Genomic DNA, 18,980 nt, shown 5'->3' on the forward strand with positions numbered 1-18,980 from the left:
AGCCGTCCAGGGGCTTTGCAGACATCCAGGGGGGTTGCAGCCTTCCAGGGGGATTTGCAACTTTTGGGGAGGCTTGTAGCCATTTAGAGGGTTTGCAGCCTTGTGCCGGGTTTGCAGCCATTCAGGGGGTGTGCAACCTTTCGAGAGGTTTGCAGCCTTTTAAGGGGTTTGCAACCAATTGGGGGGGAGGGCTGTTTGCAACCAATTAGGGGGTTTGCAACCTTTTGGGGGGTTTTGCAACCATCCGGGGATTTGTGACGGTTTCAGGGGCTTGCAGCCATCGGGGGGGTTGCAGCCATCCGGCAGCATTCGCTCCCTGCAGACCCGGGCCCCAGACACCCGCGTAACCCCGCAAAGGCGGCGGCTGGGAAATGGCTTCCAGCGCCGGGTCCCAGCATCGCCTCGGCCCCATCCCGCTGCGGCGCGTCCCCGAAAGCCCCGGTGCTCACCCAGCCAAGCTGGGGACCGGATTTTTCCCCATCCTCCCTGGAGAAGTGACATCGGGATGAGCATCTCTGCTTGGCAGTTTCTGAAGCATTTTAGCCGGCCGATAATAATTTAATCCCTTTTTTTTTTTCCCATTGCTGTTTCGAGGCCAGAGACCAGGCTGGGGGCGTTCAGCTCCCACTTACGGAGGATTTTGGGGGAAATTAAGGAAAAAAAAAGGAGGTTGCGAGCTCGCTACTCCTGTTCTGTGTATGGCACTGGTAGAATTCACTGTGCAACCCCGCGGTCAGTGAATTACCATAGGGCCATAAACAGAGCAGAGAAAGACCCGCGAGCCCCGCGGGGCCGTCGCCGACGTCGCCTGGCCCTTTTTGGCACTAGCACATTTTTGCTTTTATTTGTAGCTTTTGAGCAATTATGTGTAGTGCCAATATGGGAGAAGGTGGAGAGAGCAGCGCCGGGGCGGGGGACGGACGAGCGTTGGTGCTGGGGAGGTGGTTTCAGTGGGGGGACGCTGGGAGCAGGGGATGGGAAGGTGGGAACCACCTGAAATTGCTGGGGTGGTGGAGGGATGGCCGTCAGGCCCCGTCCACGGGCGCCATTGAGGGGGTGTCTGTCCCAACGTGGTGTCCCAGCCTGTGGAGGCATCTCGGCCAGGCCATGTCCCCACGGTGGCCATCACGAGCAGGATGGGACCCCGCCCCCCTGTCCCCTCCTGGACCACAGTGGTGGCATCTCCCTGGGGTTGAGCCAAGCATCCCCATGGGGGGATCTGCTGGTGCCGTGCCTGGGATTTTCTGGCTGGATGGGTGCAATTATATTTTTTTTCCTATTTTTTTGCAGCTTTCCAGGCCTGGCACCGCAGCCGCGTGCCCCCCATCCCCGTGGCAGGGCCTGGCTGCTGAGATGGTGCCGGTGGTGCCGGCAGTGCCCGGCTCCGGGGCTGCCTTTGGCAATGGTAGAACTCACACTGGTGCGGTAGCAGGATCCGGTGGTTCTAGACTTGCCAACTACAGCCCTGGGGAACCGCCATGGGCACAAGCCCCCCGGCACCCGTGGGTGCAGCTGGGCACCCCGTGCATCCCCCTTCCACCCCCCCAGGGCTCTGCTGCCGGGTTGGGAGGGTGCTCATGGGGTCCTGCTCTGTCCGGTATGGATTTGGGGGGGATACGGTATGGGGGGATGGTGAGCCCCCACCCCAAGGAGGGGGTCCGGCATCCCAGGGTGTCTCTGTGGTGGGGGGGACAGGGCCCTGCTGGATACCGGTCATTGGACCAGCGCGGCCACGTGTCCCCGTGTGACTCCGGGCGTTAAGGGCTGATCCGGCCCCGCGATGAAGGCAGGGCAGCTGCGGGGGGGATTAGGTGTCCGGCTCCTGCCCCGGTCCTGAATCTGGACCCAGCCCCCAGTTTCTGGGAAGGGGGGGGAAACTGAGGCACCGGTGAAGCAGCTTGTGGTGACAGCTGCCACTTGTCCCCTGCCTGTCCCCGGGTGCAAGAGGGATGGTGACAGCTTTTAGGGGGGACAGGGGATAGCATGGGACGGGGCAGCTGTGGGCCGAGGCGTTGGGGGCATGGGGGGCTGTGCACACCCCCTTCACCCCCCCATCGCCCCCGGGGCTGCAGGGCGGCTGGTCGGGATATGTAGGGCAGCGCTGGGTGATTACGGGGCTTTCGGCGTAAGCCCGTGGAGATTGGATCACGCTGGATTAGGCTGCACGCTCAAATCATCCTCCCTGCGCTGGGGGGGGCGGGGAGGGACGGATGGGGGTCCCCATCGCCCTCCCGGGGCAGGTGCTGTCTGTGTGTCTGTCTGTTCATTCATCCAGCTAGCAAACATCCGTCCGTCCATTCATCCAGCCACGCTCCCTTGTCTGTATGGCCATCCATCCCTCTGTCTGTCTGTCCAGCCATTGAACCATCCATCTGCCCATACAGCCATCCACCTGTCCATCCATCCGTCCATCCAGTCAGCCAGCCATTGCTCCATCTACCAGTCCATCCATCCATCTACCAGTCTGTCCATCCATCCATCCATCCATCCAACCAGCCATTGATCCATCTACAGGTCTGTCCTTCCATCCATCTGTCTATCCATCCAAACAGCCATTGATCCATCTACCAGGCTGTCTGTCCATCCAACCCCCCCAGTGCTCGGCTTAACCCCCCCCCCCCCCCCCCCCGCAGCTCAGCAATGGGGCCCTGCCCTGAGGGGGGCCCAGGGGCGGAGCATCCTTCCCAAGCCCCACCCCTCCCAACAGGCCACACCCACACAAGAAGCCCCACCCCCCCAAAAGGCTCCACCCCCAGCAGTCACCCAAAGGGGAGCTGGTGCCCCCCAGGGCCCCCCCAAGGACCCACACCCTATTGGGGATCACCCCGAGACCCCCCTGTCCTGGCCGTTCCCTGCTGCAGCAGCCGAGCTTTGGGGCCAGCAGCGCTTTTGGGGCCAAATCCTGCAATTTGGGGCCCACCCTGGGCAGAGCAGGGCTGAGATGGGGGGGGCAGAGGCAGCAAACGCAGCTGGGCCATGCACGGGGACCCCCCGATGCCCAGGGGACCCCCCATCATCGTGCCCAGGCTGGGGAGGGGAGCAGGACCGGGCCCCCCCAGCCTCTCCCCAGCCGGGAAATACAAAGCGAAGCTCGCTGGTGTGCCGGGGCGAGCGCGAGCCGCCCCAGCGGGAGGCCCCGACCTGCTTATTAAAGAGCGATTAACAAAGATTAAAGTCCGATGGCAGCGTCTGCTGGGCCGAGCTGCCTCCACCCCGGCTGTGCTGCTGGCTCTGGGGCCCCTTTGGGGCACCCCAGCCCGGCCAGGGGACGTCCTGGGGTCCCCAGGGGTACCCAGACCCCCGGATCACCCTCCCGGCAGATGCAGCATCTTCCATGTCTGAGGACATTGAGCTTCACCGGGGATCTGCTCCCAGCTTGGCATCCATGGGTGCTCCAGTAAAGTAGCCACGTTCCTCCTTTCCTTCCTTCTGTCTGTCCTTCCAGCCTTCCTCCGCTCTTTTTCTTGCCCTAGGCTACAAGAAGCCCGCAGGATTCACCGCGCCGGAGCCAGGGCTGCAACCGTCCCGCGCCGGTGTTCAAATAAAGCTGCTGAAACCCATCGCTGCGCTTCCCTGCTCCTCCTTGGGTTTGCGCCCCAAATAACGCACCCCGGGTTGCCGGGACCCCGTGGGTGACGGCGGCCGGGCTCGGCGGCGGCTGCTGCAGCTGAAAATGGAGGAATTCAACCCAAAGGCCAGCTCAGCTCCTGGGTGGGAGCGTGAGGGGATGCTCAAGCACCCCCATGGTTTCCACCCGGCCCCAGGTTGCTGCTGGAAGAGTAAAAAAGAATGAGAGAAATTGCACAAAGGAAGAATTAAGCCCCAAAATCATCGCGGCCGTGGCCAGCTCCTCCGCTCCAGCCCCAACGTCGCGGCAGAGCAGAGCGGAGCCGGCGTGGGGAGGGCAGGGGGTGCGGGACCAAGCCCCAAAGCACCCACCGGGTAGGGAGGGCTGGCAGGATACACCAAAACCCCCCAAAACAGGAGAGCCGGATGCAAGGGTAGACACATTTGTAACAATTTATTGAATGAGGCAATAATAGACACTGGGAAAACAAGGGGGGGTCCATGCTCTGCTACTTGCCTGGTTTTTGTCTTTTTGGGGGGGTGGGAGGGCAGGGGGGAACCTCTTGGACTAAAAGAACGTCATTTCATCGCCAAAGAAACACTGACTTGAAAGCCACCGACATCTTCACAACGACAATAAAAAAATAATAATTAAAAAAATAATAATAATAACAAATTGGAGAACCAGGACTGTTTCTATGGAAAGATCTCCCTCCCCTCGTTAAAGTACAGAAGAAATGTATACAAAGAACATTTGATATTTTTCCATATAAAACAAGTAAATACAAGAATCTGAAAACTTCCTCAAAGGCGGAGCGAGATGTGGAGAACTTCGTTAATGGCCACTTGGAAATAATTAAAAAAAAAAAACCAAAAAACAAAAAAACAAACAACAAATTAAAAATTAAATACCATGCACAACTGCACGCGCGGCGGGGCTGTGGCTGACGGAGGGTTGGGCCGGGCGCTGCCGCTGGGACGCAAGGGTTTGGCCCATGGGAAACTCAAGGAAAATTTGCCTCCAAAAACGCCCCCGAGGCCTTTTTTTTTTTTTTCTTTCCCCCTCCTCCTGGAGAGGTTTTTTGGGTGCTGGGGATTAAAAGTGGCCAACAGCGGCAGAGCTGCGCTGGGAGATGCAGGTAGGGCAGGACGGGGGGTGGCTTGGAGGGTTCGGGGGTCCCCCGAAGGGAAGGGTCTGTGCTCGCATCCCCCCCCGCTACCTTCAAACGAAGCTTTTTCTCGCGGGAACGGGACTCTGCGGGGATGGGCAGGGAGGACGCGGGGTCCTGGGGCTGGCAGCGGGGACCGGGACGAGCCCAAGGCAGCTCTTTGGCAAGGGAAGTCCTGGGAAGGCGAGGGGTGAGCGGCGGGGGATGCAGCCAGAGCCCCTGTAGAGGAGTTTCCACTCCGGTCTAGAGCCACAAAACCGGGAAATAATAATAATAACAACAACAACAACAACAATAATAATAATAAAGGGAAAAAAAAAAGATCTAAAATGGCAGGTACATTTCAAGAGCAGAGAAATAAGAACAGGTCTCCAGTGTGCACCAAGGGGAGCCGAGCGGAGCGCGGCCGGGATTCTCCGCGGCGGCGCTTACGGTCGTCAAAGGCAGAGGTGGCCTCGCTCGCCGGCGCGGGGAGGGCGGCAGTCGCGCGGGCTTCTGGAAGAGCGTTATCCCTTCAAGAAGTTGCCACCCCCCTGCAGTCACACATGCATTTTTTTCTTCCCCAGGAGAGGAGCCTTTTCCGAGCTCTTTTCCTTTTTTTTTTTTTTTTTTTTTTGGTGGGTTTTTTTTAATATAAAAGTCCACGTTAAAATCTTTGAAACCTAATTTGCCAAGTGCAGACGGCGGAGGGCTGTGCCCAGGAGCTGCCGGCGCAGCCCGGGAGCGACGGCGATGCTGCTGGAGCGGTTTCGGCCGAGGGCATCCGTGCTCCCCCCGTGCCTCGATCCCCCCAGGCCTCGCCCTGCTCGATCCCATGCTGGGGGGGGAATGGGGGCTAAGGGGTTGCTTTTTGTTTTGTTTTGTTTTCTTTTAAATCTCCTCAGAATGAAAGTCCCATCACAATTTGGCTTCTCACTCCTACGAGAGCAGAGTGGCACTATAAAAATGCACTTAACACACATCCTCTGCTAGTATTATTTTTTTTTTTTTCCTTTTTAAAAAAAAAAAAAGGTTAACAAAACCTTTGCTTCCAAAGCTGGGAGACTCAATGCCACCTGATTGCATCTCTGGAGAGGCGTAAAAAAATTATTCGCATAAGAGACGAGGAAAATCACCGTGATCTGCTCTGGGCATCGTCACTGTTCCAAGGTCACCACTTCCACTGCCTGCCCGTCCATGGTGACGGCACTGTCCGCTATCCTCGTGGTAACGGGTGCCATCGCCACCTGAACGGGGCCGTTGCCTTGGGCCAGGCTGGTCACCACGGTCTGGTACATGCTGACGGGGATCTGGACGAGACCTGCAGAGACAGGAAAGAAAAAAAAAAAAAAAAAATAGGAGGAGCAGGGTTGGGAGGGAAGAAGCAGAGCGAGACCGGCAAGAGGGATGCGGCTGGCATGGCCACGGGCCGTGGTGCAGCCCCCAGGGGTTCGAGACGGGGAGTGCTGCTCCGGAGATGATCCTTTGGATCGTCAGAGTGCTCCCACCTGGAGCCCTGCGTCCAGCTCCCGAGTCCGTGGTACGAGAAAGACATGGAGCTGTTGGAGCGGGCCCAGAGGAGGCCACAAAAATGCTCAGAGGCTGGAACAGCTCTGCTATGAGGACAGGCTGAGAGTTGGGGCTGTTCAGCCTGGAGAAGAGAAGGCTGCGGGGAGACCTTGTTGTGGCCTTTCAGTATGTAAAGGGGCTTATAAGAAAGACGGAGAAAGACTTTTTACCAGGGCCTGTTGCGATAGGACAAGGGGGAATGGTTTTAAACTAAAAGAGGGGAGATTCAGACTAGATATAAGGAAGAAATTTTTTACGATGAGGGTGGTGAAACTCCAGAACAGGTTGCCCAGAGAGGTGGGAGATGCCCCATCCCTGGACACATTCAACGTCAGGTTGGATGGGGCTCTGAGCAACCTGATGTAGGTGAAGATGTCCCTGCCCATTGCAGGGGGGTTGGATGGCCTTTAAAAGGTCCCTTCCATCCCAAAGCATTCCATGATTCTATGCATGGAAAGCTGGCAATCCGGAAAGACACCCGCCTCCCACCTGGCGGTGTCCGTGCTGGGGAAATTATTCGTGGCTCGGTGGCCTCGCTGTGCCACACTCGCCCACCACGGTGCCACATGGGATGGGAGCGGGGCCGGGATGGGGTAGGGCCGGGTCACAGCATGGCGAGCTCAGCCTGCACCACGGGGCTGTCCAGCGGCAGGGAGAGAGAATAAGGTTAAGGAGGAAAGAAATAAGGAATTTTTGGAGGAAGAACCCAAAGAAGATGCTGGGATGGTGCAGCAGGCACCTGTACAGCCAACCCTGTCAGGTCGTGTTTTGCTGGAGGCAGGGATTGCTCCCACGCGTTTCTCCCGCAGCTGTGAGCGTGCCACCACGCAGCCTGGCAGCGGTCACCCACGGACAAGGAACACACTTCTAGAGCGCATTTTTCCACTTGATTTGCCCAGAATTGGGAATCCTGGGGCTGAAGAATGGATAAACTCAGCTTCTCTCCCCATGCAAGGCTTCCATCCCCTGTAACTCTGTATGTTACTCAAACAGCTTCCCACTTTCACGGCACGCAAGTGGATCCCAGGAGCACCACCCGTCCTGCCAGCGAGCCCCGGTACAGCCACCAGCCTCCCCCAGACATGATTCACTCCCTCCAGCTCACTCTCCATCCCAGCCCGGTCCTTCTGCCTTCACACCGAGACGGGTGAAGCGCAGCGTGAGCCCAGTGAGCCTTGGCCGAGCCGTACTGCCTCCAGGCACTGGCTATAGACACTCACACGTGTACATATATGACATAAAACAGAGATAAAGGAAAGCAAACCAAGTTTCTCAGCCCTTCCCCACTTATGGATGGGTCCAGCAGAGTAGGAAACATCTTTTTCCTAAGCGTGGCTCAGCTACAGAAAGGGATCAGATGCCCCCGAGCTGGAGCTGGCAAAGTTTCAGGCATGTTTTCGGCCAGGGAGGAAAGCACCGCTGTGCCAAATGCGGCGAGTCCTGGTTAGCCAGGTAACACCAACCAGGGTGACAACAAAACAACGAGGCCCCTGAGGATATTGTGATGTGAACGATGAAAAGAGGTGGAAAAAATAGCAAGGAGCACAGGTACTGCTCAATACAGCTGCGCAGGGGAGGGGGAATAGCAAATCCTGCAGGCAAGATAATATTGGAATAGAAAAAAGTTTATCTGCCTGTACCCACCACTGTCTTTGGCTTGGCAAAGCGTGATTTAGAGAAGCGAGCCTGTAAACGCTACCCTGTACATGACATTTCTGAAACCATCTGCACCTCTGTTGGGGGAAAGAAGCTTTTAGGGGTCAACAGTTCCTCCCAGGCAGCAGCACAAGATGGCCAACCCCTGAAACGGCATTCAAATGGTTTAAGACAGCAGGTTCCTGACCCAAGCTTTCCCAAAAAAGCAGTACAATCTCTTTTGATTCAGGTTTCTGTGGCAGAGAGAAGACCTCTGTCCCGCCAAGGGCACTCGTTTAATAACACGAGGCGGCAGAGCGTGGCTCGGTGTCCTCAGATAACTTACTGTACAGACAGGAAAGCTTACGAGTTAATCGTGCTGACCAGGTGGGTGACCCCGGCAGAGCGCAGCGTGCTTTGCAGTCCTTTGACATCCCTCCTTTTGGGATCTCAAAGCCCTCCGTGGGTAGGAAAGTTTCGTGATCCCCCAGCCAAAGGGCTGCCCCATGCCAGGAGGGCGACGTCCACGTTCGCCTGGTTCACAGCCCAACCGAAGGATCGCTTTCCTGGTGCGATGGTTCAACACCAACTGCTAGAAACGGCACGGAGTCAGGAGAAGGTACAAAGCTCCCAGGGTGCTTTCCAACAGATGAGAGTTTTAGGCAACAAAACACTGAAATGAGAGCTCGTGCTCAGCCCTCTTGAAGAAAATCTCCCATCAGACCCTTCAAGGAAACGTAGCACATCCCAGTTTAAGCAGGTGCTGGCACAGACCTGGAGATCTGGCCTGGGATGCACCTAAAATCCCCGCTCCAGACCAACAACCCAACTAAGCCCTTTGGGTCATTTGGGTTGCTAACCTAAAGGAGATTGCTGGAGCTCTCAAATGACAGTCTACTACCCATGGCCGACCCAAAGACCAGAGTCCCCACTACCCCCATGGACCACAGAGCATGCAACATCAAAAGCCTGATCCCTCCGTGCTGTTCAAACGTGCGCGTTGGCCAGGGCAGGGCTGCTGCCAAAGATGGGTGCTATCAAAAGATGGTGAGACGCAAAGACCCAACCGGGGTCACTTCTCATGGACAACCCAAAGACCAGAGCTGCCACTACCCTCGTGGACCACAGAGCACGTAACATTAAAAGCCTGATCCCTCCTTGCTGTTCAAACACATCTTGGCCAGGGTAGGGCTGCTGCCAAAGACAGGCGCTATCAAAAGATGGTAAAATGTTGAAAACCCAACTGGGGTCTTCTTTGGAAAGGATGAGTTTGTGTCACCCAAGGTTTGGCCACATCTTGGAGCACACGGAAGAGCGGGGAAGTCTCTGTGAGAGACGGCGACAGGCCGATCCCTTTCTGCATGGGATTAAACTAAATCGCCTCAGCATCTGACGTAGCGGCCTTCCTGCCAGGGGTGGTAACAAACCAAAGGAGGAGAGGGCTGGAAAGTCTGCTGTGCATTAAAGCAGAGATGATCGCCCTTGGGAGAGAGACGATTAAAATACTGAGATACTGTAATCAGGTCTAGGATTGGCCCTGCGCTGCATCTGCTCAGACCTGCACCCTGATTAGCCCTAATCTAGCTGGCATATGTTAATCTAAAGCATGGATTTCAGACCCTTTCAATTGTCTTAAAAACAGGAAATCCATTAGACAAAAAACCAAAAAAAAACCCCAAACCCACACCCAAACTTCTCAAGTCTTTGAAAAACACGTATCTGCAAAGAAAGCGGAGCCGTGCCGGGGTGCTCTGCGAGGAATGGGGCGTGCAGGGAGGGCCCCGGCCAGGGGAGGGAAGAGGGATCCCGTCGGATCCCGCACACAGCTCAGACCGGCTCCTGCCTGGGGAGGGATGACAGCAGAGGTGATAAATCAGGCACGGAGCGGCATAGACCGTGGTCATGGGATCCCGGCAAGCGGGAAGATGCAGCTGAGCTGTGCATTTGCTTCCCCTTCGTGAAGTCGCCCAAAAAGCCCCTCTGGAAGGGGTGGTGGGTGAGACACGAAGCCCAGGCACCTCTGTCCCCCTGCGAATCACCCATTCCTGGCCACCAACCTCACCTACCTGCCAGCACCTCCCGTCCTCGGCAGGGATGAGGAGCCAGCTCCAGCCGGACGGGCACAAGGACAACATCTACGCAGGGAGCTGGGGCAGAGCCAGCACCAAGGTCCTGCCTCTCACTTACCTGCGGCATGCCAGGGAAAGATTTTTTTGGTGGAGGATCAGCTGGCTTTGCTAGGAAGGAGGCTACGGCATGGCCAGCATTGCCTGCCAGCCGTGGAGGGGTCAGGACATGAGCGTGGCCAAGGCAGAAGGAGAGCTGTGGCAGGCCTTAGGGGTTGAGATGGTCACCACGAATCAAAGGATTAGAGCCGACTGACTCCGAGACTACCGCGGCTGTACTCTAATGCCAGGTCAGACGATATCAACAGCTGCATTTTAGCTGGGGGACTGTGACGGGCCATAGGAGATAATGAAACTCCTGCTGTTTGAGCAGAGAAGAGGTTACAGCTTGCAGAAGATGAAGGGTAGGGGTTAGGCTCTACCTGCGACCAGAGAACCACAGGATTCAGAGGCCAAAAGTCATGCAATAGCTGACAGACATCTTACTTGGCGTGGAAGGCAGATCAGGAGCAGCATAAAAACAACCGTTTTGATCCTAAGTTGTGGGTGACTGCATTAAACCACCGCAAAGGGCTTTGGGGGAGAAGGCCAGGTGAGTGGGATGATTCAGTGCTCTGGGAATTGGTGTCCAGGTTCAGCAGTGCCCTGAACATCCAGGACAGTCGATGCTCCAGGGTCATCAGTGCCAGTTTCTGCCTTGCTTTAACACCTCTTCACCCTTGAGATCAAAGCAAGCATACAACGAGGAAGAGATACTACCAGTCTCCAGCTGTTGGGCACATTCCCAGTCCTTCGGCATCTGGAATACTGTCCCACTCAGGGACACAAGACATGCCTTTTTTTCCCAGTACCTAAGCTTGAGTCCATTCCCTAAGGTGCGACCTTATCTCCTGTTCAGCATCGGGTAGTTTGAAGTGGCTCAGGCCATCTGCTAAGGTGCTCAAAGTACACAGATAGCTAACTGGCCAAAGCAGATCCACTCTTCAACGACCCAACTCCACGAACTGGTTCTTTCCTGACCTCACAGATGAGGTGAGGTCACTGTGTCGTTTGACTATAACTGGAGACAGGTGCCGAGGACTCATTTGTAAGCATCCCATGTGGCTGCACATCCAGTAAAGCTTATTTAGTGGACGTCTCATTCCAGGTATGAAGCAATCATAGCAGATTTGGATGGAGGGTGGGCTGGAATGCCAATGCAGATCCTACCACCACAAAGGTCCCATCAGCGAGGAAATGGTAACAGCCCAACGCAACCTCGGACAAAGCTCTGTCTGGAGCTGGCCTGTAAGCATCAAGTGGTGATCTGGCAGCAGATGGTATGAAGAGCCTTGCTGCCGTATGTCCTGTGAATGTCTGGTATGCTCAATGCTCATTACAGCAGCAGCGCGAGTTTGCAGCTGGACAGTCAGGTTCTGCAAGCCTTGAAACGCACCCTGGAGTAGAAAGGTCTTCCTTAATACCAAGACAGGAGTTGTCTCAACAACCTGTATGGACAACATGGACATTCGCTGTAACACTTCTGAAAGCTTAATCCTCACGTCAAATGCCCAAAGACACGCAGAATGGCTGGGAGAAACTGAACAGTGTGTAATCTCGAGGGACGTCTCGGCTGCCAGTCACTCGGTGAGAGAGAGAGATGTCTTCTTCCCAGCTGAGATGGGCTCCTCTGGTGAACGTCATGTCTTGGCCCTCTACACCACGGAAAGGCTGAATGGCAGGACCTCACACGTAACGTTTTCTGCATGGAGCTCCAACAGGAATGCAAGAGCAAAGTCTTGAAGGGTCAAGAGACAGGAACCAGCCCCATTCTTGACCAGACAACAGCAACCATGTTGAACATCAACTCAAGAAAGGAAACAGTCTCCTCTTCTTTCAAAAAGTGCAAAATCCTCCTCTTTGGTAGCATCAGCTACAACAGAGAGCTGACCTCCTGCCAAAGCAAACTCCTGTGGGAACAGCCTCTGGAAAGGGAGGGTTGTGAGCAAGCAAAAGGCAAATGAAGGAGCATTACCGTTTGGCTCCTGCATCAGGGAGCCAGGAATCTGAAGCAATACTCAGCCCTGCTCTGCGGTACCGAGCCAGCCTAACCCCAGGAAGAGTGGGGAGGGGAGATGGTGCAAACCTTTTCAAGCCACCTTTGGGGAGGCTGGTGAAGGAAGAATTTAAGAGGGATGCTGTTAAGAGAGTTGAGTTTATGGTTGTAAAAGCTGTGAAGCCACAAGAAACACTGCTCTGAGTGCTGAGCATGGAGGAGTAAGGAGCACAGGTCTGGAGTCACTGAGTAGCACAGAAGTATTTGCTCTTGGGATTTCTTTTGATGGGGTAAAATACAAAATGCATAATGACTTCAGCAATCACCTTGGAGCCCTTGACAGAGCATAGGACATCATCTGGTTTTTAGCTAGACAACACAATCTTATGAAAAACCAGGACCTGGACTGAGAGCTGCATGTCCCTCTGAATGAGTTGGAAGTCAATGGCCAAGGAAGTCGTTTGCAGTGGATATTCCTGCAACTTCTTTTTCCCCTCCTCCGGAGGCACGGGGCTGAGCAATCCCACTGAAATTCCTGTGCTCAGGAATGCACTACAGGGCCCTAGCACACAAGTCAGCAGATACGATCTCATTGCTACATTTCGTCCAGAGCCAAAGGCGACTTTTGAAGACGCGATGGAAGAATTCTCGTAGACAATTCAAAATGACCACTGTGCACATTTTCATGCACAAAAACCAGAAACGGAACTACATCGCTAGAGGACCTCTGAGCAACGAAATATTTGTCCTCCGTGGGCAGCACGATGAAAGGGCACTGGGCATGCCTTGATCTATATACATAGGATAACCTGTAAACACATCAAGAGTGATGCAAATAGGGGAATAACCAGATCATCTTTTACACAGTGGGACAGAATAAGATACAAGCTTGAAGTGCAGCATGGAAAGTTGCACTAGATACCAGAGGGGGGGAAAAAAAACCCCACCAGACAACTGCTAAACATAAGGTTAATGAAGCTCTGGAGCAAAGTCGCCATCACTGGAGGTTTTTTAGAGCCAGCTAAGACTGACGCTGGCTCAGGCGACGGGCTGGTATAAGCGATCACTTGAATTTCTTTCACCCCGGTATGTGAACAAGATTTTGCAGGGTCCATTTTATGTAAAGAAGCTTTGGTCCACTGATGGTAGAGTCACCAATAAGCAAATCCGAGACAGCACTAGGACACACTGGACAAATCAGCTGGCACTAGATGTATTTCTTGACAGTAAACGTGGTTCATAGTCAGCCATGGGATATATCTCATTCTCCCAGCCATGTATAATTTTTTAGCAACATGGCAAAACAGCAGGGACTCTTACGCTTCACTGCTACCGGTTTTAAAAAGGACAGTCATAAAACCAGGATACTGAGCAGCTCTGTCCAGCTGTTTGCAGTCACACGTGTTCTGGCAACACGGCAGGTATCGCTGCCTACAATAAAGGTAGAAAAACCACCAGTACTTAAATAACTGCAGAGCAACTGTGTCCTTCGACCGAATCGTGGAGCAAAGACCATTCCTATCCTCACCAAGACAGGTAACTGCAGTGACCGCAAGCATACCAAGACCACCTGGTATGTTACTGCTAACACAAAAGAGCACCGTTCAGCATGCACATTAAAAGCTCCCACAACAGATGTTTATTAAATCCACATTGCTTTGCGTGGGAACCTGGCTTGCCAAGATTTCCAGAAATTATCATCTTGACCCACCTCCCTTTTGGGGGACTGACTCGAGAGGCCTTCAAGAGGGGGGAAGGACAGGCAATGGGCATGAGCATGTATTTTCAGAAAAACAAAGCAGATCTCTAACAAGTTCAAGTCACACCAGCTAAAAATGAGTGCTCTCAAAGTCACGTTACCCTGAAAAATCCTGACTGTAGAGAAGAAACATCCGCAAACTAAACGCGTCCCTTAAGATATGAGGTGTTGACATGACACTGTGGATGGGATTCCACCCAAAGTCAACTGCAGAAATCAAGCATTTTAGGAATCCTACCACACTCAATGGTGACAAAGGAAGCAGAAGACATCTCTTAACACAGGCACCTACTTTAAGATAAGAAAAACTGTCTTCTGAAAGCATGTCCCCATCTCTCTTCCCCCCCCCCCCCCCCAACTACTGCTAGAGCATCAATGACTAACTCAAATTAGATGTCTCTTAGGACAAGATGATAATTGGAAGGATTTTCACCATCAGAAATGGCTTACTGACAAATCACAAAAAGCCCATGCAGTGGTTTAAGCTCTGAGAACTTCTTAGGCACACAGCAGCCACAGCTCTTCCCTATACATCCTCTGTGCCATTCATTTCAAAACACAAAAATTGTTCCACCAAATGATAATTGGGAAAAAGCTGCAGTCCTTATTCTGCTTGCTGACTGCAAGCGTACCTCAAGATCATCCATCATCTGTCTTTTCAAGGGCCACTCTGGTCAAAACCACAACAAAGAGAAATGTAACAAGGCACCTGAAGAACTGCTAAGTTGAGTCATGGCAGCTCGCAGACGGAGCACTAAACCGAGTGTTGCAATCTAGCAGGTTACATCATAGCCTTGGCTTTTCCTTAGAACAGAAGATAAGCACAGGAGACAAAGCAAGATCCAACATTTCCATTGACAACTGCAGAGGATGTAGGAAGGACAGCCCTGGAGCCACTATTTCCTTCCCTGCATCCAGCCCATCTTCACGACCACATCTCAGTCTCTCAGACTGTCCCTGGGCGTCACCTACCTGCTTAATATTGTCAGTGACTTGTTCTTTCCTTAGCCTTGGCTCCTCTTGTTCTCTTTCAATGAGCTTTCCTTCTCTGCTCGTTCAGAGTAACGGGAGCTGCTGTCTCAGTGACCCATAAAGCCCGGTTGATCTGGGACCTCCAGCCCTACACGGGCCAGGGTGCAACACCATGCTTATACGGCTCATTCTTCCTCCTACTCATTTAGGTTCAGCAAAGACAGCTAGATGCTTGGTATTTTGCGTCAAGTTGTTGTTTTAAAATCCAAGTTTGGATGTTTGCTTTTTATTTATCCCCAAGTCTCAGTTGGAGACCAACCTTCCTTCTCTAGCTGTGAGAGGACAGCTCATTGCACTAGCATCTTTAACACATTTCTGTTTTCTTCCTCTCTACAAGGAGGGAAGGGTCACAGCTTAGCCAAGATCTGGAACACCTTTGGCTTAATCTCCCTTATTTCTTTATCTTTTACCTTTGCCTCTACGGCAGAGGAAGGCAATCCATCCTCACAAAGGGACCACTCAGGTACTTGTGGCTCCTTTCAGCAGACCACGGCCAGGCAGGTGTGTCTGCACCTCCCACTTTCTTCAATATACAATCCAAGAGAATACACAAGCCCAGTCTTCATCCCAGAGAAATGACCTAGAGGACACCACTCTCCCTTGTCTAATGACTAACAAGATCCCTGAAGATGATTCCAAAGCTTTGGGGGGGTTTTGAGTTTTTGGGGTTTGTTTTGGGTTGGTTTTTTTTGGAGTTCTTTTTAAGTTGCAGTACTTTGAGACAAAAACACTGGGGCTGGGATTCCTGATGTACAGGAGTCTGTTTCTGGAGGGGACAGCCCAACCTATCAAGTTGGGCTTGATATATATATACAGACAGGGACTCAACTGTGTTCACGGAATTATCTCCTCTGAAGCCCCAGCATTTCCATGGGAAGAGGAAGACCCCAGTGAGCCAACCTGATACCCAGACTCCTCCCTGGCACAGCAAGGACCCACAGTCTTCAAGTAGTGGTGACAAACGTCTCCTTCACCGATGACGCTTCACAACTGCCAAGCACCTCTGTCTTTGCAGCCCTTTCCTGACATACCAGAAGTCTTCCATTTGCAATCATCTGCAGCGAGGACAGTAACATAAGGAAAAACTTGCAATTATTTTTAACATTGGAAATGATTAATCTGAAATCCTGGGTCTTCCGTTTCATCCTTATTTTGATGTAGCTGAAAACTGCCATGGAAAGGGTGCTGGGGAAAGAAGGCAAAGCAGCAGTATCCTGACGGTGGATTAGCTTCACGCCTTCAGCCCTCGTGTCTTACGTAAGGTTACCTGTCCTTCCCTTTCCGCTTCACGGGGTGTTGAGGGTGAATTTAGAGGTTGATACCAGGACCTGGACAGAATATTCTGCTGAGGCAGAATAACGCTGTGCCTGTTCAAGTTCCTTTCTTACCTAGACCTCACACACTAGTGCTGGGTCTCCAGGGGAAGGTCACTCTCAAACCAAGCCAATTTGGGGTGTAGGAGAGGTGACAAACATGCGAGGAGTGTATGTGTCTACCTGTGAAAAGAAAGCTTTTTTACCAGACTCCACGGACGAAAGCTTAGCGAATAACCCTTCTAAGCTTCCTTGATCGGCTGGCTTTGCTGGGGAGTGAAGGGCACACCTGATAAGATTAGCAGTCTATCATGGTCAATCATGTATATAGGAAACATAGTTAAAAATAGAGAAAGTACAGCAACCCCTAATGTCTGCTCAGGTTGGGATTCGCTTTCTTTACGATCCATTTTCTGTTAATAAAAAAGACGGAGCAGACGGGTATTATCAGTGCAAAGCTTCTCAGAAAGTAGAGACGGGAAACACCTAAGAATAAATTAGAGTCTCCTCCTCTTATGAGAAATCGGATATTAAACCAACGATTGGACTGGCGGGCAATATAGTACCTTCAAGTTTCTGGACAATCACCTAACAGGGAACCCTATTATATTTTGCCATAATTTACTGACTTGCCTGCTATGATCTTAACATCCACAGGGGCTCTTCCAGAGGAAGAACTGCGTATCGAGACTGGTTCTTATCCTACCTTTGAAAACAGCCTTTAGGGTCCTGTATTTTCTGTATGGTCTTATCAAAGGTTACTGTGAGAATGAAGGCAGGGTACCATCTAAAACTGGTAAAATGTTATATTACTTGAATGAAAAAAGTCCATTTTAGAATAAAGTAAGTTGAATTATATTTTTTTTTAAAGCACTGAAACATATTCTAATGAAGTAGATAATTATTTGCCAGAGTTTCTGCAGGAACAATACTCTGGGCATCCTTGCAAATCATAAATAGCGTGCAAGGGGAACGCAGTTGCATAGCAAAAGACAGGTGTGTCCACAGTCTAAAAGCTGGTGCACTTCAACCAGCAGAAGCGTCCGCGGCCACACACACACACAAGCTCTTGTATCTACCCTCCTGTTCTGCGGGACACACAGGACAGCCTACTTCTTCACTTAGGTTTCTGCTACAACAGTCAGCCTGTAGTTTCTTAAAGCTGATGGGTGCTGAAAGTGTATTTGTAGGGTTTTCTCTCCTTTGCATTGCTGCTTTAACTCTGCATCGCGTCCGTGACCTTTAAAAAGCCAAATTTTACAAATCCAAAAATGACAACATCCCCACAACCCCATCCATCACCGCAGTACCACTGCTTGAGTGTTATTAAAATACAGGCTCTGAGCCCAGCTCTGTCCTGCTCCTCACTAATTCTTTACGTAATTAACAATTACGAGAGAGCTCGGCTTGCGTAAGGCTAACAGGATCGGGCCGTAAGATATTAGCACACCCCAGAGGCATGCGCTTCTCTACCCCTGGATGTAAATATATATCCGACGTCTGATATCTTCCCATTGAAAGTGTGAAAAGAGGGAAAAAAAAAAAAAAAAAAAAAGACAGATAGATATAGCCCCTTTAACCCCAAGACACACCACATAGTCAGGAACCTAAAGGAACAAGTGGCAATACCAGCTAAATCCCATTATTCCAAACTACCACCACAAAAATCCACTCACCTGGTGAACATTCTGCTAGGCTCCACTTGCAACCTGAATAGTCTGCTGCTAGGAAGCCTGACAATAAAATGCAAGTGTAAAAGGCTGAACAAAGGCCAAATACTACAGTTGGGGGGAGGGGGGCAATAAGTGGGGTAATTAATGTATTCATAGGAAATTCACCCACTAAGCAAAAGGATATATTAAAAAATTCAATGTCCAAATATGGGTAGAAAATTCAATGTCCACATATGAGTAACACCCCAATATTAGGAACAGTAACTTAAATATTCCTACCTTTACACAGAACATTACGTGCATAAGTGGGAGATAGAGTAAGTAGGAGGCAAGTATAAGATACTTCCAGATATTTGTACTGTATTTTGCAAATATTTAGATGAATGGCTTAATTGGACCAGAGAGGCCCGATGAGAAACGGCTGCACAGAAGTAAGAGTAGTAAAATCCATCTTGGAGAAGCTAAGGCCACCTCCAATAAAGCTCTCCGCTATTTCCCGAGTAATGAGGGATGAGAAATGAATGAGAAGCAGAAATGGCTGCCAAAGTGGCATTTCTATGTGTCCCAAGAGCAGGAGGCTAGAAAGTTCGTGAAATGCAGGCACTTGGCCTCGTCGGTCCCTGAAAAGAGCTCAATGTGTTTTTAAGGCTACGACAGACTCAGATCTCAATGAGTTTCACAAGTTCGTACGCTGCACGATAGATCACATGTGAACACGAACATTAGCATACACTACAGAGCATTTAGCACATGGAGCTACAAAGCAGCTATTGTTCTGGCAGTAAGGTAATCCGTAACCAGATAGTCTCTGGCTTCATCTAAAAAACATTTTCCCAGCATTTCGCTGACTTGTTCAGCGGGAGCCTCTCTGCTACAACAGAGTGCACATTCATGGCCAACGAACGGGTCCAAAGCGATGGGTTCTCTCCCCCGGTGCCCCACTCCCGGCCCCTGCACCTCTTTGCTGGGGGAAATCATGGTCTTAACCCGAGAGAGGTGACATGAACCCACAGCCAAGAAAGGCACGCAGCTTTTGGAGGAGGACAACGCCTTGGGAAGGCGTTCAAAGCTTTACCTTCCAGATACGGAAAGCTGCAACTCTGGTGTCTCTGCTGGAGCCTTA

The 18,980-nt window shown here is 52.0% G+C and overlaps 1 protein-coding gene across 9 annotated transcripts in view; it reads right to left on the bottom strand.

Moving 5' to 3' along the window:
* Positions 1-5,755: 5,755 nt before the first annotated feature.
* NRF1 (nuclear respiratory factor 1) overlaps positions 5,756-18,980 on the bottom strand; it is a 72,112-nt gene continuing 58,887 nt past the window's right edge. For 6 of the 9 annotated variants that reach the window (XM_082309305.1, XM_082309308.1, XM_082309309.1 and 3 more), the window contains 2 exons: positions 17,861-17,917; positions 5,756-6,036 (listed from right to left, as the gene is read on the bottom strand). In XM_082309305.1, coding sequence (XP_082165431.1) covers positions 5,873-6,036; positions 17,861-17,917 — 221 coding nt within the window. In that variant the 3' untranslated portion in view covers positions 5,756-5,872. Of the gene's footprint in view, positions 6,037-10,467; positions 11,533-17,165; positions 17,425-17,860; positions 17,918-18,980 lie in introns of those variants that run through there. The other 3 variants (XR_014227889.1, XM_082309313.1, XM_082309314.1) reach the window with 3 other exon arrangements.

Source organism: Platalea leucorodia (assembly GCF_965183815.1).
Source record: "Platalea leucorodia genome assembly, chromosome: 4".
In the NCBI taxonomy this organism is placed as follows: Eukaryota; Metazoa; Chordata; class Aves; order Pelecaniformes; family Threskiornithidae; genus Platalea; species Platalea leucorodia.